The sequence below is a fragment of the Panthera leo genome, chromosome B1 (assembly GCF_018350215.1).
Source record: "Panthera leo isolate Ple1 chromosome B1, P.leo_Ple1_pat1.1, whole genome shotgun sequence".
Taxonomy (NCBI): Eukaryota; Metazoa; Chordata; class Mammalia; order Carnivora; family Felidae; genus Panthera; species Panthera leo.
This window is the reverse complement of record NC_056682.1, coordinates 145,601,129-145,627,686: the sequence shown is the minus strand read 5'-3', so window position 1 is coordinate 145,627,686 and position 26,558 is coordinate 145,601,129. Positions and strand designations below refer to the sequence as shown.

At 38.3% G+C, this 26,558-nt stretch overlaps 1 protein-coding gene across 1 annotated transcript; it reads left to right on the top strand.

Moving 5' to 3' along the window:
* The first annotated feature begins 395 nt into the window (after positions 1–395).
* On the top strand, positions 396–22,882 carry AFM (afamin). Its single transcript, XM_042934010.1, has 15 exons — positions 396–495; positions 3,767–3,815; positions 4,346–4,478; positions 5,182–5,393; positions 6,196–6,328; positions 6,933–7,030; positions 7,805–7,934; positions 10,747–10,961; positions 14,441–14,573; positions 17,264–17,361; positions 18,613–18,745; positions 19,523–19,746; positions 20,593–20,725; positions 21,580–21,641; positions 22,730–22,882. Exons 1-14 carry the CDS (start codon positions 408–410, stop codon positions 21,604–21,606), a joined length of 1,806 nt encoding a protein of 601 aa, XP_042789944.1. The 5' UTR covers positions 396–407; the 3' UTR covers positions 21,607–21,641; positions 22,730–22,882.
* Positions 22,883–26,558: the final 3,676 nt, after the last annotated feature.

Genomic DNA, 26,558 nt, shown 5'->3' with positions numbered 1-26,558 from the left:
TAACTTCCTCTGATTTCCAGTGAAACTTAGCATCTTTCTAGTTGTGCTTCTTCTTTAGTAAATTATTTATTCTAGTCCTTTTTCCTTTAGCATTTGCAATGTTTTAAGACTTTTTTTTTTCCTTTGGTTGTCTATTTGATTAGGTATTGTGCATACTTAACCTGTGGACTTTTTTTTCTAACTCAATAGATTTTTCCAGTAAAACACAGAGATAATTTTTCCTAGTTAATAATTAGCAAAAAAATCTGCAGTGTGATCAAATAAAAATCAAACGTGAGGTATATGAGAAATAGGTTAAACAGGTTACTTTTTTACTAATAGTGTCAAAGAATAATATAAAAACTTGATCTTCCTCAGTTACATTACTTTCTTTTGTGAATGTGATTTCTAAAAAAAAAAAAAAGAAAATGAAACAGTTAAAACTTACAGGTTTTGTTATTTTCTTGTTCTTTTTGACTGAATCCCTAACCCTGTCCACAAAGCCTCAAGATGTAGGTAAGAAATTTACTTGTATCTTAGCTAAGGAATAACTAGTTGGGATAATTTCTTATTTTCTTACCTTGTTTCATTTCCATTTAATTTTTCACCCCCCCCCCCCCGCCATGAGTTTATATATACTGGTCAGATATCCTGAACTAACCTTCCCAGATTTTGTATTTTTGTGGCCATATTACCCAATTTTTAGACAGAGATGGTAGTTATCACACTCGGGAAATGGACACCAGCTTTATGGCAGTATAGAAAGTGTTGCTGAAATATGTAATTTGGATTTGAAAATATTAGTATTGCTTGAAAACGTATATCATGTATGTTAAGAGTGGAACATCAAGTATGAATTGGGATTTTTCAATAATCTTTGGGTGTCCAACATATCTCCCAACTAGGTGATAAACACCTTTAGGGCATGCAGAACACAGCTTCTTCCAACTAACTGTACAGTTTATAAATATCCTCAAGTCTGTACATACCCATAAACCTGGCCAACACAGTGTCAGTTTGCAGGGAAGGGTGACATACTTTTTCTCCCCAAAGGGGAAACATTTTGAACTTCATTTCTTTAGAAAATGTGTCTTTTTAAATCCCTGGGGCAAGGAGAAAGGACTTTTTTGTAACTTGCACAAGGGTGCCATAAGCATTGCATTGGCCCTGAAAAATGTGGATTGTGTCTTACTTTCGTCCCCCTACATACTGTAGGGGGGGACGAGACCAGTCACAGGATTGAAGAATGGTCATTCCTGAGTTCGTCTCCTTTGCTCTTTTTAAAGACTTCTTCAAAAATCCTGTTGATTTCTGTCTCTTCAATATCTTCTTCAATATCTTTTGCATCGACGTTTTCTTTTGCATTTCCATTATTCTTAACAAAATTCATGTCTTGCTAATTTCTCAATAGAACAATTACAAAAGTTTTTAATGGGCTCGTGGGTCTTGCTTTTTGTGTGTTGTATCCACTCATTCTTCCATCCATCTAATTTACAAATAGTTCTTGTCACTTTCTATTTGTCAGGTACTGTGTCTATTTCTAATTCTCTGAACATTATATATACTACTACATGGCTCGTATGTCTTAACATATAGAAATGATCATATTAAGCGATACTTCATTGTGGTTTTGATTTGCATTTCCCTGATGATTAGTGATGTTGAACTTCTTTTTGTATGTCTGTTGGCCACTTGTATGTCTTCTTTCCAAAAATGTCTATTCAGATCCTCTTCCCTTTTTTTTTTACTTGGATTGAGTTTTGTTTGTTTGTTTGTTTGCTTTTTGGTATTGAGTTGTATAAGTTCTTTATATATTTTGGATAGTAACTCCTTACTGAATATAATATTTGCAAATATTTTCTCCCATTCAGTAAGTTGCTGTTTATCTTATTGATGGTTTGTGTCTCTGTGGGTCTTTGGTGGTTGCATATAAATTAGACAAAAAACAACAAGTGTTGGTGAGGATGTGGAGAAAAATGAACACTTGTGCACTGTTGGTGGGAATATAAAATGATGCAGCCACTGTGGAAAACAGTATGGGGTTCCTCAAAAAATTAAAACTAGAAGTGCCGTGAACCAGTAATGCCTCTACTGGGTATTTACCCAATGAAAATGACAACACTTATTTGAAGGATATGTACCCCTATGTTTATTGCAGCATTATTTGCAATAGCCAACATATAAAAGCAATCCAAGTGTCCATCAATAAATGAATGTATAAAGAAGATGTGGTATAAATACATACAACAGAATGTTACTCAGCCATAAAAAAAATTAATAAGATCTCGCCATTTGTGACAGCATGGGTGGACCCAGAGGGTATTATGCTTTGTAAAATTAGTCAGACTGAGAAAGACAAATACCATATGATTTCACTTATATGTAGAATCTAAAATAGAAAACAAACAAACAAGCAGAAAACCCAGACCCTAAATACAGAAAACAAACTGGTGGTTGTCAAAGGGAAGGTGGGTGAAATAAATAAATGGGATTAAGAAGTGCAAACTTCCAGTTATAAAGTAAATAAATACGTCATGGAGATGACAAGCACAACATAAGGAATACAGTCACTAATATTGCAATAATGTTTTATGGGTGACAGATGGTGACTACATTTATTGTGGTAAACGTTGAGTAGTATATAGAATTGTCTAATCAGTATGCTGTACAACTGAAACGAATACAGCACTGTATGTTAATTATACCTCAATTTAAAAAAAGAATAATCACATTACTATTCTATATAAACATTTTTAATGGATCTTCACAGCTTCTAATTGAAGCCCAAACTCCTAGGCTTTATATGCAAGACCTCCAAAATATGGATCCAAGTCCTTTCTATCGTAGTTTTTGTTCTTTATGACCCACTCTTTCATGAAAGTAAATTAATTTACTTTCCCCACATATATCTCAAAATCTCTTATCTTTGTAATTTTACTCATCATTTTCTCCACACAGAGAGAAGAGCGTCCTCATTTCACTGCTATGTGCATTTTTTCAGACTCAACTCATATGCCACTCTTCCTATAATCCTTTTCTGGTTTCTCACCCAGGGATCATAAAGCATTCTTGTCATATGCTTACCCACATTACTTTAGAATATCATGTACATTCTAAACTGGATTATAGTCATGTTTGTAAGTCACGTGCACAGTGAGTACTTAGAAACCTGAGGTCCAGGAGAGATGTCTTAATTATTACTGATTGCCTCATAGTGTCCAGCACAATACCTTGCAAAAGTAAGGACTCTATAAAAATAGGCTATGTGGACAAATGTAAGTGTGTTCCTTGGGAGGGAATTGATGATTTTAGATTGGTCCAGAGATGATCTAAATATCTGTGTCTTGCTAGCATTATAAACTATATTAACTACTAGCACACTATGATATCTTTTGTTAGGCCCTGTGGAAGCATTACATCACATATCATTTAACCTTCATATGACTCTTCTAGTCATACATGATAGATACTTAGCATGGACATGGTGCTTGGATTTGGCATTTGTGGCTGAGGAGCCGTCAATGGCAAATCCGAAGGCTGGACCCAGATTTGAAATTATGTCAAGTCAATTCAATTTAATGGATATGTCTGGAGTACGTAGTAAGCTGTGATAAAGATCTCATATTTGGTTCATATGACTTTTCTCCTTCTTGTGAAGTATGCCAAATTATTTTCTACAATGAGTTTTCCCTTTTATACTTTATAAATTTAGATATCATGCAATTATTTGGTAGGAAAATGTTTAAATACCAGGATACATAATAACCTAAATATTGTTGCTTTTCAGATGATGTCAGTATTACTAAGAAATTTATAGAAGAGAATGTTGGATATATGTGAGTTTCTCTAAACTATTTTTTTAAATTTTATTTATTTATTTTTGAGAGAGACAGAGTGGTGGGGGGGTGAGGAGGGACAGACAGAGAGGGAGACAGAGAAACCCAAGGAGGCTCTGAGTTGTCAGCACAGAACCTGATGTGGGGCTCGAACTTGCAAGTTTTGAAATCATGACCTGAGCTGAAACCAAGAGTCAAACACTTAACCAACTGAACCACCCAGGTGCCCCTCTCTAAATTATTTTTGATGATGATGGTGTTTATCATGATCTTATCTGATATATTTCAGAAATGTCAATGCTTCTCAAAAATAATTCAATGCAATAGAAAGCCATATTTAAAAAGTAAATACAGTTTTACTCACAAAATTCAGATGAGGCAATTGAATTGTCAAAAATTATAAAATTTATGGCCCTCAGACATTGATAATGTCCTGAGACTATTCAGCAAGTTAATGTTTCTACAAGTTTTTGTTGGACAGAAGTGGAGATCCTTCGGGTGATCATTGTGTACCCTGTGGACTGTTACAGCACCATCATCATATTTGCTCAATATATTCAGGAGGCCTCCTTCGAAGAAGTGGAGATGTTGGTAAAAACCATGACAGAATATAGAGATAAATGCTTGGCTGACATGACACTCCCAGAGTGTTCCGAATTAGCTGTAAGTAAATTGTCTGTATTTCTTAAACAAATAAGCCTATTTTTCAAAAAGAATTTTTGGCTTGAAATATAAAAAAAAAGAGATGCTCTATGCCCCATTATATTGTTAGTTTGCCTGACTTTGGAATTACGATAAGGTGTTTTCCTCGCAGAGATGTAATTCTGCATTATGATGCACTTGGCTATGAGATTGCAGCCATGCCATATGTATGTAGGCAAGGGGGGCAACCAATAGTCTGACAAAGTGCACAAAAGTACAGAGGTACCCTCCTTAGCTGCCTCTTTCAATGTATGTTTACCATCACACCCCCTTTTTCTTAGCCTCTGCCAAATAGAGTCACCATCTGCATTTCTGGAAGACTATTACTAACAACTACTGCTAATACTTTACCGATACATTCACTCTCCGGCCCTTTCACCTTAAGAGTAAAGGGAAAAAAAAAAAGCTGTTATATAAGGGAAATGTAGGCAGCAAAGAAGGAGTAAGAGATTAAAGGGCGCCAGGATAAGACAGAGAAAGTTTCCCCAAGTGTGGGATGGCTGTCAAAGATGTGGGTAAGAATGCTTTGCTAGTAATTTGGGGAAAATTGGACTTTCCTTCGCAAAGGGTGACACTCATTACTCACTGTATTCATTGTGTCATCTCAGAAAGCTGAAAAACTTTACAATGAATAAAAGATGCCCTTTACTTTTTTGTTGTCCAGAATGATGTTTTACTGGAAAATATATGTGCTTTGGAGGGACTTCCACAAAAGCATAATTTTTCACACTGCTGCAGTAAGGTCGACTTGGAAAAAAAACTTTGTTTCTTCCATCATAAGAAAGCTGATGTAGGATTTCTGCCCCCTCTTCCTACCTTGGATCCTGAAGAGAAATGCCAGACTTATAAAAATAACAGAGAATCTTTTCTGAACAAGTAAGTTTACTTTTAGTAGAAGAATTATCTAATTGAAGAACTATTCTCAGGCAAAGTCCAATACCTCTTCCAAAGGAACATAGCTTGTTTCATTGAGGGATGAATACATTCAACATGTGTTGTGTGTCAGATTCTGTGTCCAGTGTTCACGGTATAAATATGAACAAGATATGCAACCTACTTTCAAGATTCTTTCAGTAATGATATACATTTTTCAGTGTGGCAAGTCCTAAGACAGAGTGTGTGCGTGGTGCCAATCTTCTACTGGAGGGAATAATCTGGTTTTCCTAAAGGGAAGGTGCAGCTTTTACTGAGGGTAAACATTCAATCAATGGATATCTACCAAAAATGGGTTTTCAATAGTGCAGTAATTGCAGAAGCAGAGGCCTTTTTTTCCTGGAAAGCTGGTGTGCTCATCAAAACTTAAATTATAAGTTTATTTGAACATAAGTAAATAAAATCCCCAAATCTCAAACAGAGTATACACAGGTAATTGCTCTTTGAATGTGGAAGGAAGAGCCGCTGACCATCTGGCAGCCGCAGGAAGGAAGGAAGGACAGCAGCCTTAGTTCAGTGTTCAGGATGAAAACTAACCATCACTCTGATTTTGAAGTTTGAGACTTAATTGATAAAACTTTTATTGGAGGCTAGATAATGTTGTTTTATATTGAAGGCTTACCTTCAGTTTTACAACTTGATATTCTTGTCTTTCCCTATCTTTCCATCCCTCATCTACCTTTTTTTTTTCGTTTTTATTCTGTGTTTTTCCCTTTTCCTTTCCTTCTCTTTTTTTCTTTTATAGTTATATATATGAAGTTTCCAGAAGGAACCCCTTTGTTTTTGCCCCTACCCTTCTAACTGTGGCTGCTCGTTTTGAGGAGATGACTAAAACATGTTGTGAAGAACAAGACAAAGCTAACTGCTTTCGAACAAAAGTGAGCATTGCATTTATGTCATTAAAATGGTAAGGGGTGACCCCAAACTGCAGGTCCTCACTTAAAGGTAAATTATAGCAAAGGGTTGTTTATCATTTATCAGTCATTTCCTTGCCACTTCCACTGGTTTTTCAACCCTTTGGCCACTGGCTGCTGATTTAAATTTCTTACTACTTGAGACCTTGAAAGACAATTGCCTATTTCGGGGGTCTTTCTTCTGGCATTGTCTTCCATGTAAACTGGAAGGAAGCCCTAGTGAGTGAATATCTAGGGTAAAGGTGTCATTTTATCATCTATCCTGGGCATGTCCTCTTTTGACTACTTATAAAATTTAATCATCCCAATAGAGGTGGACAAGCTCACAGCACACTGCACCACTTACCTTCCCATCAAGTGTAATTCAGTCATCAGGAAGACTGGCCTAACTTTTATAATGTGCCACAAATGCATATTTCTTTTGATATATAAACTTATCAGGATAAAAATCCCATTGATTTTCTGTTTCTGAGCAAATTTTGGAAAATGTGGTTGACATGTAGTTAAGAAATAAGAGATTGGTGAGATTTTGCTTTTGCTTCAATAGAATCTTCTCTTTTTCCTTCAGGCAGAACCTGTCATACAATATTTAAAAGCATCATCTTCTTTTCAAAAAAATGTCTGTGGGGCACTTATAAAATTTGGATTGCAAGTCTTAGAATTTATGTGAGTTTTACAATATGTATCTTGTCTTTACTTATATTTTCTCCTCTGTGTCCCATTTTTGTGAAGTTGTTGATGGCTTTTGATTTTTACTCCTCTCCAGGAGTGTTGAGGTGGGTCTCAGTCCACATGGATAGCTCAGAACCAGGACATTAGGTCAGAATGCAAGAAGACCTGGGAGGTGGGGCGACCCCAGAGAGAAAGAAGGTTACTTCTGAGATATTCTTTGGTTAGTTGGAAATCTGAATTGGTCTGGGAGTTCCCAATCAGGGTTTTAAAGCCTTCAAGTGCTTTAGATGTGATGCGTCCATCCATCTTTGACTCTAATGACTAGGAGGCAGCCTTATAAGGATAAATTTTATCTCAAGTGCTCATCCTCACTAATTAGTAATGGTGCTGTTGCATATCTTTAGAAAAATTCTGAGATCTCAAATAGATCAGCAAGAAAGTGTTCTGTGACGGGCTATGCCTGCCATAAGCTCGCCACAGGAAGCGGTGGTCTTTACAAAATGTGTTTTGCTATATAAGTATGGAAGGGGGAATATCTCGCAGAACTTTTTATTCCAGTCCTGGTCCGGGACTCGAAATATCAGCCTCTGAGTTTCCAAGTGATCATGCAGGCTGTACAACATATACACAGCTATTTGGTAAAGATATCCGTGAAAAAACAAGGGTACTAATTCTTACTGCAGCTATTTATACTGTATCAGCAAAGAATTCTCTCTTATTTTACTTGCTGTTCAAGTTGTTTCCGTGGTTCCTCATTTTTTTTTCCAGAAATGTTGCTATACTTAGTCAAAAATTTCCCAAGATTGAATTTAAGGAACTTACCTCCCTTCTAGAAGATGTTTCTTCCAAGTACCATGGATGCTGTGAAGGGGATGCTATGCAGTGCATCCGTGGCAGGGTAAGTATTTTCTAAAACCAAGTAAAAATAATGACTGTGGGCAGCTATTTTTAAATTCTGAAGTTGTCCTAGTTTTGTTGTGGCTACTTTACCACAATGAAATCAGAATGTTAATAAATTGTTAAGTAATAACAAAATAAATAAAACAAAAATGATATATCAACAAATAAGGTCAAGTAATTTTTTTTTTTAATACATGGGATTGATTGTCGTTAGATTACTCAGCAGATTCTATTTATATGGCTAAACATCCTTGACATAAACTTTTGGAATTTAGAATTTGTGAACATTCACTCAAGGTAGACTGAAGTGTTCTTTAATATTGTGACTCTTCTACTCTTAAATACAGAAAACAAAGGGTTGATGTGGGGGGCCGGGGGGTGGGGAAGAGAGGAAAATGGATGATGGGCTTTGAGGAGGGCACTTGTTGGGATGAGCCCTGGGTGTTGTATGTAAGCAATGAACCACGGGAATCTACCCCAAAAAACCAGAGCACACTTTGCACACTGTATGTTAGCCAATTTGACAACAAATTATATATATTAAAAAAATACTTTTCAAAAAAAATATTGCAACTCTTCTTTTAGAGATATTAGAAATTAAATAGTAAAACTCAGAGAATGGAAATACCATTGTATTTTTAAGAATGGCTTCCTCTGAGTTTCCTCCAGCTATTTAGGAGAAGTATTTTCAAATAAGTGGATATGTTAATTTGAAATAACTATTACACTATTCTTCAAAGTGATTTTCTAAAAGTCTGGATTTTTAGAATATATTTACTCGTAAACATATTGACTTAGTTTAAGTTGTTCAGTAAAAGTTTAAGTGCACATAAAAGTAACACAATTTTATTAAAAATAATCCTGCCTTCTTAGTTGAAATGAGACTTTTTCTCAGTGACTTTTAATTAGTTTTACTGTTTTAAACTCACAGTGAAACTGTATGTTAATTAATTAACTTGAATTTTAAAATATAAAGATATATACACTTTGTTTCAAGCAGGGACAACAGATGTCCCAAAGAATTATTTTGCTCTTAATCAGACTCCAATTAAAAGCAATCTCACTCACTACTTAGTTTTGTATTGTTTGTTTACGGAAGTATGGGTTTTATAATATTAAATATTATATACTAAATTAGAGTATAATTTAAGAGTTTTCTGTGAAGTATGAAGCTGAAATGAAGAGATCATATTATGTCCTTAATATCCCTTTTTAAAATGCCTTCATGGAGAAATAAGAGGAATTAAATTGTAGTTTATTCAAAACAGAAGTGAATTCCAGACATTAAGAGATGTGCTGTCCAGAACTGTGATGGCTTTCAGTGAGATGTGTAGATGTTTGCAAAGATTGGCTTCCTGGTTCCGTATGGTTTGTTGGAGACATGGTACCAACAACCCCCATTCCATATTTCAATTCATCCCAGAGCTTCATCCCATTCCTCATCCTCAATGTTTGCCAGAAGAAGGTCCTGGGCGGAAGGAGCAGCTTGAGTAAAGTCAGAGAGACCTGGAATAGCCTGGCATTTTATGGAACTCAGCCTAGTACATGTGAAGCTGGAACAGAGAGGAGGAAGAATGTGCAGGCTCACACTGGAGAGTCTGGAGAAGGGGTTAGGGACCAGATCAGTTTTAATAAACTATCCAACTTGGCAGAGCCTGGGTGGCTCAACTCTTGATTTTGGCTTAGGTCATGATCCCAGGGTCTTGGGATTGAGCCCCATGCTTGGCTCTGTGCAAAGCATGGAACCTCCTTAAGATTCTGTCTCTCTTTCTTTTCCTCTGCCTCTCTTCCCTGCTTATGCACTCTCTTTCTCTCAAATTAAAAAATAAAAAGCGATTGTCCAACTAATGTGTAAGTAAGAAAACTTCACCTTCTCTCTTATTCTCACAATTTCATGTAGGGGTCATAATCGGGATAAAGAGGAGAGACAGTAAGGTTTTCTGTTTTGTACACTATTTGATAATTTGAACAGTTTCCAATTAGTAATAACCATAACCATAGGAAAATGATAACAATGAGTAGGAAAGCTTCTTATGTTTGAGAAGTCTTTATCTGGTAGTTGCTACAGTAGTTCATCTACTTACCATTTTTTCATTCGCCTTTTAAATATTTATTGAGTTTCTACTTTGTGTTGGCAATATAGTTTCAGGCCACGAGGGAAGAAAGACATCTAGTATTATAGATATTATAGTCTCATGTCTTTGGTGGCCTTCATTGAAACACAGGTGAACTCTTATGGGAAAGAAACATTTAGAATTTAAAATGCCAATATATCACACGAATAAGAGTAAAGTATTTTAAAGATTAATATTTAACAATAAAATGTAAATGTACAACAGAGTCTATTTTCATAATTATCATTTAAAATCTTGAGAAATAAAATTTGCGGGGCGCCTGGGTGGCTCAGTCGGTTGGGCGGCCGACTTCGGCTCAGGTCATGATCTCGTGGTCCGTGGTTTGGAGCCCCACGTCAGGCTCTGTGCTGACGGCTCAGAGCCTGGAGCCTGTTTCGGATTCTGTGTCTCCCTCTCTCTCTGACCCTCCCCCGTTCATGCTCTGTCTCTCTCTGTCTCAAAAATAAATAAACGTTAAAAAAAAAAATTAAAAAAAAATTCGCATTCATATGAAAGCTTCACGTGCGCTAAATGAATACAAAATTTAAGTAAATATTATTATCAAATTATCTGATGGAACAACTCCAGATGTCATGCTCATGGTTGGTTTTGCATGCAACCATTTCATTGTGAAGAAAAATCCGGCCCTGAAGAAATTAGTAAAATAAATGAATTTTTCACTCTTATTTTGTACAGAGCAAAGTTATGAGCCATATTTGCTTAAAACAAGATTCCATCTCCAGCAAAATCAAAGAGTGTTGTGAAAAGAAAATACCAGAGCGTGGCGAGTGCATAATTTCTTCAAATAAAGATGACAGACCAAAGGACTTATCTCTAAGAGAAGCAAAATTTACTGAAAGCGAAAATGTGTGTGAAGAACGAGATGCTAATCAAACGAGCTTCATGGCTGAGTAACATAAGTCTATACTGAAATTTATAAGGCAAACAGAAACTTATGATTTGACCTATTTCAGCTAATTTGGGTGGGAGGAATGAGAACCATTGAAATCATTGGGCATCACATAATTTTTAAAAATCCTGGCTACAGATTACAGTATTTTCACATGATTTTAAAAAGATGCAACTGTGTTATTACAGGGATGGCTAACATTTATTGAGTGCTTGATACGTGCCAGACAATGGGCTGACTACTTTATGTAGATTATCTATTTTAATTCTCGTAGCAGTCATGTAAAACCAATACGATTACCCCCATTTTTTTTCAGACAAGTAAACTGAGGTACAGAGCAGTTAAATAACTTATTGAAGATTCATAGCTAAAAGCTGGCAGAGTAAGGATTTGACCTGAGGAGATCTGGTCTTAGAAGTTCCAGGCTGAACTGCCATGCTATACCTTTCCATAGCCGTCAAAGGGAAACTAGTGGACATGGAACCAAAGGGACTAGATTTGAGTCCTGTTGAATCACTAGAACAAGTTAACTTCTTTGTGTTTTACAACATCATATATAAAATTCATGTAAGAATATTCATTCATTCATTCTAAGTTTATTGGTAATGAAATATAATTCAGGGACTATAGTACATTAGACAGGACTTTTATCCTCGGTAAGCTTTCATCAATAGGGGATGTGATGGGGGAAGAGACAGACTTATAAATAAACGAGTGCAAGACATGCTTTTATTTTCAGTAGCACTACGTAATATGTAATGTGGGCACAGAGGAGGAAGTGGTCGATTGTACCTAAGAAACCTGGGAAGGCTCAGTAGGGAGGAGGTACTTAAAGAAATTTTGGCAATCTAGACAGAAGGGGTAGATCATGGATAAAAGTATAAAACCACTTGGTGCATTTGTGGCTTTGTGTAGGGTGGTGAGAAATTAGTAAAATTTCTCATTTGTGGTGAGAGTCGAGGGTAGCGAGAAGTATATGGGGTCAGATCACACAGGCACGCTAAGTAACAAGATGCCACTAAAGGGCTTTCACTGAAGAATAAGGAAGGACAAAATCACTTTTGTTTTTTAGAAACTTCATCTGGAATGAATCCCAGTTTGGGGCTTAGGTGGTTGGGTAAGTAGTTTTCAGATTCAATGAGATGGGAAGTATGGGTTGAAGGTTTTGTGGGAAAGAGAATATGTTTGGATCTGACCGCACTGACTTTGAGCTATCTGTAGAGTAATTAATTAGGAAGGTCACAAGACAATTTTTTTAGCATAGCTGACACACAACTTCTCATTAATTTCAAATGTACAGCATAGTGATTTGACAAGTTTATACGTTACGCTAGGTTCATCACCAAGTGCAGTTACCATCTGACCCCATATGTCACTGTTACAAGACCAGTGACTATATTCCCTATGCTGAGTCTTTTATTCCCATGACTTATTTATCCCATAACTGGAACTCTGCATCTCCCACTTCCCTTTACTTATCTTGCCCATCACCCCCCCTCAGCAGCCATCAGTTTGTTCTGTGTATTTATAGGTCTGATTCTGCTGTTTTTGTTTATTTGCTTGTTTTTAGTGTTGCTTTATTTTTTTTTCCACTCATACATGGAATCATACAGTATTTGTCTTTTGCAGTCTGACTACTTTAGCATAATACCTTCCAGGCCCATCCATATTGTCTCAAATATCATGAGACAATTTTATATGTGAACCCAGAGCTCTGGAAGATACAGATTATGGAAAACATCAAATTTTAAGTGCTTCTCATCTACTAACCAATTTAATTTTCAGAACAACCCTTTATGGTTAGAACACTTTTACCATCCTTATCTTACAGGTAAGGAGACTGAAGCACAGAAGTGAAGTAACTTGCTCCCAAGTCACACAGGTATTACGGGGTGGAGCCAGGACTCAAAGGCGAGCCGTCTGGCTCCAGACTCCTTTTCTTATAAGCACTGTGCTCTATTGCTTCTCATGAGTGTATTAACTCAAATTAAACCTAACAAAATGATAGAGGTAGTTTCACTTGTCCTGACACATGTGTTCACCAAGTGGAAGCAAGTTTTGCATCATCATCATCATCATCATCATCATCCAACATAGTGTTTGAGGAGAAATCACAGAGCAACAGTGAGCACGCTGAGTTGTAAGGAGTAGTCTTTCTGGATGTAAACATTTGGCACAAGATCTCAATGGATCTGCCTCAAGGGTAGGCTTCTAGGAGTTTTTGTTTGCAGCATTTTGGTTGGGTGTTTTTTTAGGTGTGGTTTTATTCCTGGAGAAGGGTCCTGGCTTACATCAGATATTAAAAGGCAGGAGTCCTTGATTCTCTGAAGGTTAAACACTGTTGCTTTAGGATCTGGGAATATATTCCACAAATAAGGTTGAGAAGGTGGATGGAGAAGCAGGAGAGACTATGTCAGAAAGACCAAGATTAATCAAGGAAATCAAAGGCTGCGAAACAGAAAGAGATATAAGGAGTTGCCTGGAATTGAGAAACTTTTCTGAGGTGTTGCTCTCACAAAGCATAGAAAGCCATTTTAACTTACTTTGAATGAACAGATAAGATTTTTTTATGAAGAAGATTGTAAATAGCACAGCTGAGGTGCTTAAAGAAGGTACCCCTCTCCTGCAAAGAGAGTCAACTTGGTTTGGAAAAAGAATGAAGTAGGCATCCTATGAAATATAGGTTCAAATGTTGCACTTCCATTAATAGCAAGGTACTTACCCCATCTGAGACTTTTCCTCAGTTATAAAATAGTACTTATCTTGAGGACTTGGTGAAGTTAAACGAGAAAAGTGTTTCCAGCAGCTAGGAAGCGTTTCTTTATCTCTTATGCCCAGAGCTTGATCCAGTGCTAGCACCTACTAAGGGCTTAATAAGTGTTAGCCTCTTTCCTCTCGCTTTCCCATTTCTCCCCAAATCACACTGCCTATCCCCTCGGAGCCTCTCATTGGGGTCACGGAAACCATTGCCAATGACTTAGCGCTAGAGGGGTGTTTACTCCCATATTTGACAAGTGACAGGATGAAGTAATGGGCAAAGCTGTTTCCCAGTCTCTCACCGAGGCGGCCCTGGCGTGGGGAGCAAGCCATATTTCCACCATCTCAAGTTGGAGGTCTGAATGTATTTTCCAACAGAATTCTACCCCGCATGTATTTTCTAAAGTATTGGTGGCATGATACACTATTTCTGATGTTTTATGGATTAAATCATTTTATAATTAACTCTGAATAACTCTAATCCTTCTATTCTCTCAAGTGAAAACAGTTAGTGGAGAACATGCTACAGAAGAGAATTTTGCAAAATAGATCTCCCGTGGTCAAAATACCCTCTTAAATCACTGCCTGAGCAAACCTGAGGAAGAAGTTAGCATCTGAGAGCAGACTCAGTATTACAAGATCTGACTAGCTTAAAAGATGGCAGGATTTGGTATTTTGTTTTTTCTCTAAGTTCTAATGTTCAAATTATTTTACACATCACAGGTTTCTCTATGAATACTCAAGGAGACATCCGGAACTGTCTACACCAGAGCTTTTAAGAATCGCTGGCGTGTACGAGGATCTTCTGAAAGAGTGTTGTCACACAGAAAACCCTCCAGACTGTTACCGCCACGCGGTAGGTTCTACTGTTCTGGGCTCACAGAACTAAACAAAACAAAGCCAAACAACGAACACTTCAAAACTGAATCAAAGTTTTACTCTAGTTTAGGGGTAGAAATGTGCTTGACCAATCTGAATCTACTTTAATTTTTTTTTTTTTAATGTTTATTTTTTTTGAGAGACAGAGAGAAACAGAGCACAAGCAGGGGGAGGGGCAGAGAGAGGGAGACACAGAATCCAAAGCAGGCTCCAGGCTCTGAGCTGTCAGCAGAGAGCCTGTCGCAGGGCTTGAACTCATGAACTGTGAGATTATGACCTGAGTCGAAGTCAGACACTTAACCGACTGAGCCACCCAGGCACCCCATCTGAGTCTACTTTAAATTCAGTGAAGGACGATCATTGGGAAGATTGACATCGTGTTAGGTTTCTGCACAACGCTTTGAACTACTAATTCTGGGTATTAATGCAAAAAAGATCTTCCCATTAAATATTTTACACTTATATCTTTATTTATGTATTCTGCATTTTATTAAGCCATATTGGATTTTTTTATGATTGTAAAAGTAATAAATGATTATTGACGATTATTAGGAAAATCCCCAAAGTTACAAAGACAAAATATAAAAACTGTGATACTGTCACTGAGAAATAGCTATAATTAGCATTTTCTTTCATCTTTTCTATGCAAACATGCATATATGTGTGTGCAGATTTAAAAATAAGATTGGAGGGGCGCCTGGGTGGCTCAGTCGGTTAAGCTTCCGACTTCGGCTCAGGTCATGATCTCCCGGTCCGTGGGTTCGAGCCCCGCGTAGGGCTCTGTGCTGACCCTCAGAGCCTGGAGCCTGTTTGCGGATACTGTGTCTCCCTCTCTCTCTGCCCCTCCCCTGTTCACGCTCTGTCTCTCTCTGTCTTAAAAATAAACACACGCAAAAAAAAAAAAAAAAAAAAAAATTAAAAAAAAAAAGATTGGAATAGTACTTTCTTAAGAAATGTTTGCATCTAGGGCACCTGGGTAGCTCAGTCGTTTGAGCGTCCAACTTCAGCTCAGGTCATGATCTTGGGGTTCATGAGTTCAAGCCCCACTTGGGGATCCCTGCTGTCAGCCTGTCAGCACAGACCCTACTTCGGATCCTCTGTCCTGCTCTCTCTGCCCCTCCCCCACTTGCGCTCTCCCCAAAAAATAAATACATTTTTTAAAAAAGAAAAATATTTGTGCCTATTTTTTAGTTACTATCACAGCAAATTTGTTAGGTCATTAAACGGACTTCAAAATATACTTTATTTTAAATGATGGAATTTCATCATAGTAATTTATTCAACTGTCCTCCTACCGTGTAGTGGACGTTTTAAACATTTGACTAGGTTTTAAATTTTGTAAGTGCCCCTGAAGTGAATATATCATTTCATTCATCTTTATTAATATTTATGACTCTTGTCTTAAGTTAGATTATCGGAAGGGAAATTATTAGGTCAAAGTGTATAGACTTAAAAAAAACGCATTTGATCCAAACGGTCAAGTTACTTTCTAGAAAGTTTTATCAGCATACAGTCCTACAACAGTGCTTGACAATACTCACTTCACCCCCTCCCCGCCAATCTCCCAAACCCTCATTGTCACCATCATTGCATATGGAAATTAACTTTGCTAGATTAAAAAAAAATAGTGACTGTGTTTTAAGCATTTATTTGATTTTTAAATGAAATTAAGTCTTTCCCATCTGATTTTAGCTATTGCAGTTATAAATTTCTTGTGAACAAGTTATTCGTGCCCATTATCCATTTTCCTGTTGAAATTAGTGTGTTTTAGTATCAATTCATAGTCATCCCTTATGTATTACAGAAACTAATTATTTGAAATTTCGAATTCGTTTCTCATTCATTTGATATGTGCTGCTTTTTTGCCTTATTTAAAAAATTGCTTCCACCTGCCATAAAAGCCACCTTACACCCATTCATATTTGAGCCATGAAACAAGAAGGCTTGACTTCCAGTCTAGCTTTGTTCCTAATGAGAAAGTCTGTTCCTGACCTTTGAATGAATGAATCATAGTGCTAGAAAATTCTGGGTTTTTTTTCATATGGAGGCACAATTTGTCCCACAGCATCCATCCACTGGTGTGTAGTTTTCTGTCTGGCCACTCAGTAGATATCCAATTTTATGCTGCACGAGATAGAGTTTGTCAAATATTTGAAGACAATTGTTGGAGTTTTAAAGTTCCAATTCTAAATGATGAAAAGGAGGGTACAAAATAAAGATAAATGTGATGTAAAATGTTCTGTAGCCACACTCACTAGCTGGGTCATTCTAAGGCAAGTCATTTGACTTCATAAGAGGCTAATTTCCTTTATGTAAAAATGAGAGCTTGCTCTGGCCAGTTGAAAGTGATAATCAGTTACGCTCATTGTCAACATAAGATTTGAATTATACTTTGTAAACTGGGAAGCTCTAAAAAATGTACATGATGACGAAAAATTTGCAGATTTCAAATTTTAGCGTAAACCATATCTGTGTTTATAGCTGAGAAGATTTCAGTACTGACACACATGGATTAAAAAAAAACTACTCTCAATTTAGTGAGCAATGAGTGGTAATGATAGTTTGAAAATACTATGCAAATAAAAAAAGCTATTTGTCAAGTTGACATGAAGCTTGTGTTTACATTTTAGATAAAATGTTCCTGAATATGATTGTTCTTATTTTTAGGAACACAGATTCAACGAGACAACTGAGAAAAGCCTCAAGATAGTACAACGAGAATGTGAACGTTCCCAGAATTTGGGGAAAGAGGACTTGAAATACTAGTAAGTTGCTTGCTTGCAAGTAGGTTGGCACTTGTGACCAGGATAAAATAAAGAGTGCCACAAAATTTCAAAAATTCAACTCAGTCTTTCAGTTATAGCAAGTTCATAAACTGGGAAAGAATAAAAACACAAAAGTCAAGAATGCATATTGAGCTGTCATAGTAAGACTTTACCAAGAATGACGCTAGAAGTTAAAGAAATGCAGGATTCTATGGGGTGCCTGGGTGGCTCAGTCCATCAAGTGTCCAACTTTGGCTCAGGTCATGATCTCGCAGTTCACGGGTGTAAGTCCAGGGTTGGGCTCTGTGCTGACAGCTCAGAGCCTGGAGCCTGCTTGGGATTCTGTGTCTCCCTCTTTCTCTCTCTCTGTCTCTCCCCTGCTCACATTCTGTTTCTCTCTCTCTCTCTCTCAAAAATAAATAAATATTACAAAAAATTTTTTAAAAAAATACAGGATTCTAGAAAATTGATCCTGTAATACTTTAGTTTTTGCTTGGTCTTGCTTTTCTCAATCCCAAAATAGAATCTCTGGATTCTGACCTATTTGGGAGGGCAGGAGAGACAGCGAACTTCAGATTGTTACAATTTCCCAGGCAAAGATGGTTTGCCCAGAATTTGAGGCCACCTTACCAAGTTTACAGAAATAATTCTGGTTTTGCTTAACATTTTAATATTTATTTTTTTAGAGTTCTTGTTAGTATTTGTGAGCAATACACAGTTTATTCTGGATTTTCTGAATTAATTACCAGACTAATATAGTGTGCATTTAAACCAAGCATCTTCAAATCAAAACAGTTTAAAACATACGATTTCACTGTCGCTTCAGTGAAGAGAAGTCAAACTCAGCCCATTAAAGATATTAGTTTCCTTCATCTCTGATTACCCTTTCCAACATATATCTATTAAATTATCCCTTTAAAATGTTTACTAATCATGCAGATTTCAAGCAGTATTTTACACACTAGCCAAAGTATTTGCTTCCAGGGAGCTCCTATACCCACAGGTAAGACAGGATGGGCAAATCTGAGACTTTCTGAGAATACCATGAAATTATAAGGAAGCCAAAAATGCAGAGTGTGGGAAAAGAGGGAGTAAAGAGACAGTTACCTATCATTTTATGGGAGAGCTGTGGTTCACATTGCCCTTACATTGGTTGTCCCTAGACTTGAAGAGTTAGGGTTTCAAGTAGCTAGACAAGGGAAAATGGGTATTCGGTTTTGTTTAGAACCAATTAGACAACTGTTCTTTCAGCTACCTTATCAAACTCACAAAGATAGCCCCCCAGCTCTCCACTGAAGAACTGACCTTTCTTGGCAAGGAAATGGTGACAGCTTTGACCACCTGCTGCACACTGAGTGAAGAGTTTGCCTGCGTTGATAATTTGGTAAGCGTGGCACGTGTACCTAATTATTCCTAAAAAAGAAAAACAAAAGGAAGAAAAGAAATCTGCTGTACTAATTGATTTATAGCCATTAGGCTGTTATCTACCTTTCTTCATTGTTTCAACATTGTTAAGCAAGGAATGTCAAAGTTCTTTGGGGAGGCTCACTGCATCACAATCATAAGAAGCAAGAGAATGTTTTAAATATTTTCTTGGGGTTCTCCAAATCATCTCTCTTACTTCTTCTTATTACTAATTTCTTATGTGTAATTTGTTAGGGCAAAAGGCAGGAATAATGACATTGTTTCAGAACAATATAAGCAGCTTTATAATTTTAAGTAAAGTTACAAATTCAGTCTTGCCCCACAGTGTTGGTAAGAGACTTGATGCTTCCTGCCCAATCACAACTTGGGTGTATCTCTTTAGGGTTGGGATGGAGACTACTCTGGGGAACATCCGAGGAAGAGAATAAATCTAAGGGCCACAGTGTTTGGCTGTCATTTTCAGTTGGCTGTTTTGCAGCTCTTTGTTCACAATTACAGATTTGTATATATGCTAACAAGAAATTAACCTATAGGCATTTGAATTACAATGGCTTGAAACTTTATCATAATGCGAGCTTCTACTTTGCTTTGTGTGTAGTGTTATGTTTATAAGTGCATGGGTTTTTCTGAGTACAGTTAATAATCACCTTAGGACAATCTAACAATTTATCTAACCATATTTCAAAACTATTTAAGTTTTAAAGTTATATTTGAATTTCATCATTCATTGGCACAGATGGATTTAGTTCTTGGAGAGTTATGTGGAATAAATGAAAATCGGAACATCAACCCTGATGTGGACCACTGTTGCAAAACCAACTTTGCCTTCAGAAGGTCCTGCTTTGAAGGCTTGGAAGAAGATAAAGCATATGTGCCTCCATCTACCTTTCAAGGTTTATTTACCTTTCACACAGACTTATGTCAGGCTCATAAGGAGGAGCTCCAGAGAAAGAAAGACAGGTATAAGCATTCTCTTCCATTCATCTTTTCTTCAGCCTGAAGGCACATAATGTATTAATGGGAAGGTGTACTATTAATGCATATATGATTTTGGTGTTATAATCCTATTCCTTGCCTCAAAATGTCCAATCTCTCCCATTCAGAAAAACACTGGAGCATATTTATTGCCATTGCTTATAAGTCAAAACCTAGCTAGTGTTTTCTTTTGCTAGACTTGGAGTGTCTAATACACTATGATTTGCAAAGGTGAGTTAGGGCAGCCAGCATAAAAGCTCATGGGCAAGTTCATAATGAACTGGACTTTCTGGAGGGAATGGCATAGATGTTTGCCTCGAGAATCTTGCTTAATGTTTGAAAAAAGGAGAGGCCCAAAAGGGACAAGAGTGTTAGTTTTGTTTTCTCGCACAATGTTATAAATGCTAAAGAATAAAGTTTTTTCGGGGAGGGGGAAGGAATTAGGTAGTGTCTCTATCAAGTTGAGTGGAAACAGCATTCAGCTACTGAGAAAGAGGGAATGGAGGTTGTTTTGAGAACGGATTTTCTAGAAAGATCAAATGTAATCACGTAATCTACAATTCTGTGCATAATGAAGACCTAATATATGTTTAGATTTGATATCATTTTGTTTATAATTACATAACCTTCCAAAGAATGTTACCATGAAATCCATCCCATAAGTTGAGTGGGAAAGTTTCAGAAAATCCCTTCAAAGTGGAATATCTTAACTTCTTATATTCATCCAAATCAAGACCCCCAAGACATGTGATACTGTGACAAGCATTTAGGAGAAGGAGAGCTTAAGAAAGAAATCTTTAATGAATTCTATTTGACATCTTTGGGTCACAGGTTTCTTGTCAATGTAGTGAAGCTAAAGCCTGACATTCCAGATGCGGAGCTGCGGTCATTGCTTACAGATTTCACTAATGTGGTGGTCAAGTGTTGCCAAGCAGAAGGGCCTGAAGCCTGCTTTAATGAAGAGGTAGTCCTATTTCTTTTCCATTGAAATTCAGCTGGTATTCGTGGTCAAATAAAATAAAATGGAACTCCCAATGGGACCTTGCTTCCTCTGTCTCTGAGGCCTGAGGGCACAGTTCCCGCAAGGCCAACATGCAGATGTCTCTGTGGAAGGACTTTGGCACTGTCTCCTTGGTGACAACATGGTGTAAGAAAAGATGTCAGGAGAACCTGGGTTCTAATTCCAGTAGTCCTGGTCATGTAACTTAAACCAAACCGTAGTTCATCATCTATAAATGAGGATGGTAATAATTATCCTTGAATTTATACCATTGGCCCTTACTCTTCTGTTTTCCATCACGCATCAGCTAAACAAGACAAATAGCCAAACTGACTTGCAAAGGAAATCGTCATCAGCTCTGAAGGGAGGGGAGCAGTAGGGTATTAGTATGTGAATTCTCTCACGCGCGCACACACAACTGGCACCACTTGTGCCCTTCCTGCATCCTCAGACACGGACTCACACGCAGCTTTCGACAGCCCTCTACTTTGTCCAAATGGGTGCTTAGTCTGTGGGAATGTTGTGTGTGTGCGCGGTTCAAATCGTTAGCTTAAAAAATACGTTTAACGTAATCAGAGGTTCTCAACAGCTGGCATTTACTTGAGTGAGTGTGTACATTGAGGCCATGGAAAGGGAGGGATGCATTCACTGGCAGTTCATAAAAGGCACTTGAAGAAACGGTGTTCATTGTCTCCCTGTACAGCATGGGACAGCTTTCGTTTTTCTTTTCAAAATTCAAGGGGACATGCTTCTCCAAATTTAAATAATAATGTCTTAAATTTTTCTATGTGTTTTTGTTTCTTTTTCCCACCTCTCAGGGCCCCAAAGTGGCAGCCAAATGCTAGGCTGCTTGAGAAATACAAAGTAAAACCCGCCAAAGGTAATACCTGCTTATTTCAGTCAAATGCCAAATGTATTTGTAGCTGGTTTGGTCCACCGGGGCTTCTCCCTTCTCATGCTTCAGTGTCTATTTCTGGTTCATCCCATGTGCCTTGGACCTCAAACCCCACCTTCATCCTCTAATGTCTCTCTGGGTGTGTTTGTGGTAGCACCTTCTCTCACTGTTCAAGCTTTCTGAGTAGCCTTTCTTTTTTCTCTTCCGCCTTTTTCCCACCGCAATCTGCTGTCTGGACCAGAACAGAGAGGCGATTGAAACTCTGAATATTGACAAGAGGAGGGGTTAGGATGGGCAGACAGGGCTCAGAGAGAGAAAGAGAGAGAGAGAGAGAGAGAGAGAGAGAGAGAGAAGGTGGGGGACGGGCAGAGAGATAGGCAGAGAGAGAGAGGATCCCAAGCAGGCTCCACACTGTCAGTGCAGGGCCTGACGTGGGGCTCAAACTCACAAACCGTGAGATCATGACCTGAGCTGAAATCAAGAGTCTGAGGCTTACCTGACTGAGCCACCCAGACGCCCCCTCAGTAAACCCGTTCTACGAGTCTTACTGCAACAGCATGTACATAGATGCAAAGCGATATATTTGTGATTTCACAAAGATATGTAAAGGATGCCCTCTCCTCCACAGTTTATGTAAGACTCATACACAAACTTCAGGAACAAAATGATGTTCAAGTGTCGGGGAAGAGAGACCTGGACCACCACCACAGAAAGTAGGTTTGGATTTACAAGAAGCACAACATAGTTACCACACACAGTTTATTTATTTACTTATTTTAAAAAATTGTTAATGTTTGTTTATTTTTGCGAGACAGAGAGTCACAGCACGAGCAGGGTAGGGGCACAGAGAGAGGGAGACACAGACACCGAAGCAGGCCCCAGGCTCTGAGCTGTCAGCACAGAGCCCAACGCGGGGCTCGAACTCACAGACCGTGAGATCATGACCTGAGTCGAAGGTGGATGCTTAACTGCCTGAGCCACCCGGGTGCTCTACCGCGCACAGGACTTCCCATCGCCCAAGTTACACTATTTCACATTCTTGTGCCGCATAAGATGCTATTTTTTCTTCCCAGGTTGTGGGGAAAAGAGGAACACCGACTTGACCTGCTTCCTATCCGTCCTGTGGTGGATTTTACTTTCTGAGAAGAACACAGTGAAACGATTCTTCTGTAACCTTTACCTGAAATCGTGTTATTGTAGCAAGCAATAAACAACAAAATCATCAAGTTATTTCTCAAAGACTGATGTTATGTGTCAACTTGATAACAAAATTAAACAGTCAAGATTCACTCATTCCATCAGAATCTTTGGCTCAATGGTACATAGCTCCAAGGGACATGGGGCTCCAAGACAGCAATGGTGTGGACAGAATCCTCACAGATGCTGTTCTTGCTGCTACTGGGAGAGAAATGGAGAGCTGAGGGCAGGAAGCATTGCTGTTGCTGTTGCCCATACTACCAGCTGGCACTGAATGTTTTCAGTGTAGCCAACATTGTCCTGAGTACTTTTCATGCATTATCTCATTTAATGCTAACAATTCTATGCAGGAGATATCATTTTAATTCCCACTTTACAAATAGGCAACTTGAGTCTCAGGGGGATAAACGAATCTGTTCAATGTCATACAACTGGTAACTGGCAGAACCAAGGTTTGAATCTGAGTCCTCCAATCCCAGAACTATATTTTGTACACAGTACCTCCTAGGTGTGGCCATGTTGAATGACAAACAAAATCTGTTATTCATAGAGAGGGAGGAGCACCCACGATCCTTGACAATGGCTCTTTTCTCCTGCTATTCCAAGCCATAATTGCTGTGAATGCTGGAGATGTAAGTGCTTGTCAGTCATGTCTCAGGAGAGCGTGGTGGGAACAGAGAGGAGATGAAGGTTGGTCATGGGCTCAGAGCCTGACTGTTCTCTAAACTTTTAATGTTCTTAGTGTTTCAGTGTCTGAAAATGAAGATGATGACCATTTAGTAGGTAATACATGAGAACAGTCACAGAATTTTTTTGGCATAGCGTTTGCAATGAAGTCTTGGGATTTTGATTTATTTCACCAACAAATAGTTATTAGTCTCCCACTGTGGATACAAATGTGAGCCAATTAGAGATGGTTCCCCATGACAGGGGAGACAGATAGTAAATAAGCAATCACATATGATGTCATAGGGATAGAAAAAGTCCTCTGCTGTGGGAGCACATTGCACAGGCACTCAATCTAAGTGAGAAGGGGTGGGCATCAAATGCCTTCTGCCATTAACTTGCTGTATGGCCTCAGATAAGTTCCCTACATTCCAAGACCTCTATTTCTTTGTGTCATGTGGGAGAATATTCTCCACATCACAAAGGCTTTAGAGAAATGTATTAAATTACTGTATAAAGTACCCAACACGATGGCCAGCAGATAATAGATGTTTATTTTGTAACGTTATTTTGTCCTTTTGCCATTTTCCAAACACTTCCATTTACTAATGAGGAGAGCGGGAAGAAAGTTTTACTCAGATAATGGATAATAAGTTTAGCAAACAGAAGCGAATCAGAGCACAGTTAGCTAATTCAATTTTGTACCTAACAGTGGATTCCGCTATGTGTCCAATACTGTGCTAAACACGGCAGATATGAAACCAGAGATCCAGGAACTTGCTGCCATCACAAGACTCTATAATCACAGAGAGTATTGTCAAAGACCTCTCTACTGATACGCCAGAGAACACACTAGTAAAAAGCAGGTAAACAGTGTGATGTGAGGCAAGGAGGGAAAGGAAAGAGGATGGTTTCTTCAAAAGATATATTTTACCTAGAGAGGAGAGGATGTGGAATGAGGGCAACTCACACTTACTCTGTATTGCTCAGACAGAACTCACACCAGTGAATAGAACATACCAGCACTCAGCACATGAAGAATTTACTAGTACTAGAGATGTTGTTCCTCAGTGGGATAAGACTCACGATACAATAATTAGTGCCAAGATTGCATGTGCATGAGCAACCCCCACCCAGGTTTCAGGTGGGATCCAGGGATCCAGTCCTGGTATTTCTTTTTTTTTTTTTTAATTTTTTTTTTTAACGTTTATTTATTTTTGAGACAGAGAGAGACAGAGCATGAATGGGGGAGGGGCAGAGAGAGAGGGAGACACAGAATCGGACGCAGGCTCCAGGCTCTGAGCCATCAGCCCAGAACCCAGGACCGCGAGATCGTGACCTGAGCTGAAGTCGGACGCTTAACCGACTGAGCCACCCAGGTGCCCCCCAGTCCTGGTCTTTCTAAGTTTTCTTCAAACTCTCTTTCTATGACTCAATTAAGAATTAGGTTTGTTATGGGGCACCTGGGTCGCTCAGTCTGTTGAGTACTAACTCTTGATTTTGGCTCAGGTCATGATCTCATGGTCATGAGGTTGAGCCCCACATTGGGCTCTGCACCTGGTGCGGAGCCTGCTTAAGATTCTCTCTCTCTTGGGATGCCTGGTTGGCTCAGTCAGTTAAGCGTCTGACTTCAGCTCAGGTCATGATCTCGAGATCCGTGAGTTTGAGTCCCCCGTCGGGCTCTGTGCTGACAGCTCAGAGCCTGGAGCCTGCTTCAGATTCTGTGTCTCCCTCTCTCTCTGTCCATCCCCTACTCACACCCTGTCCCTCTCTTTCTCTCTCAAAAAATAAACATTAAAAAAATTTTAAAAAGGATTGTTATATCTTCAAAAAAAAAGAGATTCTTTCCCTCTCTCTCTCCCTCTCTCTCGCTCTCCCTCTATCCCTCCTCCACTTGCATGCATGCATGCCCTCTCTCTCTCTAAGAAAAAATAGAATTAGTTTTGTTGTGAAATAGTATTTATTAAAAATCATCACTGTGTCTTATACTTGTATACCTTTCATTTTTTATCTGAAAAGTCAATGCGAAGATCTCATTCTTTCAGAGAACAAATTCTGTGCTGTCTTTTGAGTATTATCACAAAACTCATCCCCTTGCCTTTGTTTAAATAATCCCCACTACTTGTTTTTCCTCTGGTCTGAAATTCCATCATTAGTCACTGACAAAGGACTTAGCATCTTTTTATGCTTTCAAGAATCTCTTGTTCTGAGAAGAAAGTTCCAATAGGATGTTAGTTTTCTCCAGTTTTTTAAAAAGAAGAATTAGTTTAGCACACATATAGTGTTTTGTTGTTGTGTGTTTTGTTTTTTTCATCAGCTCCAATCAGTTGATAGTGTCTCTCTTGTGGCATTGTGCAGTGAATAATCCTAAGGCTGAGCCAAGGTTCAAAGAGAAAGAGTGCAGTGATCAGTTAGTAACGTCTGCAGTGGGTGACAGTCTGTCAGCACTCATCGAAGGGATTTGTCACTCCTGAGTAACAGGTCCGTTTCTGATTGTTCCAGGAGGTTCAGAGTAAGATCTCAAGGGCACGGCTCTAAGAATGTACAACAGAAGAGATGCTGGGCATTAGAACTGTCTAGAGGACCCTGAAGAGGATTATAAAAACCTGCCAAGGATAATTTTTCCTTTGTTGACCCTAGTTTTCCATCACACATCATCCATATTCTTTATCATTGGCCAATGTGTCCCAAACCTAAATAATAACAGAACTGTCATTATTTTTCAGGTAAATATATCTTTCTTACTTGTGGTATATTTTTTGCCTAGGAATCCAGAATTGAGAATATATGGGTAGTAGAATTAAGCAATGGACTGACAGCCTTAGATCTTATCTGGTCCAAATCCTCCATATATAAATGAGGAAACTAAGGACAGGAATTGTTAGGGTAGTAACCAGTGATCTCCCATTTACAAAACTTTTGGACTTTACATTTATCTTAGACTTTTTATTTAATCAGTAATTACCTATTTCTTCCTTTAGGTCCCCAAACTGGATGTTAGGTAGAGGGGACAATAGCTGAGGAATGTTGACATCTCAG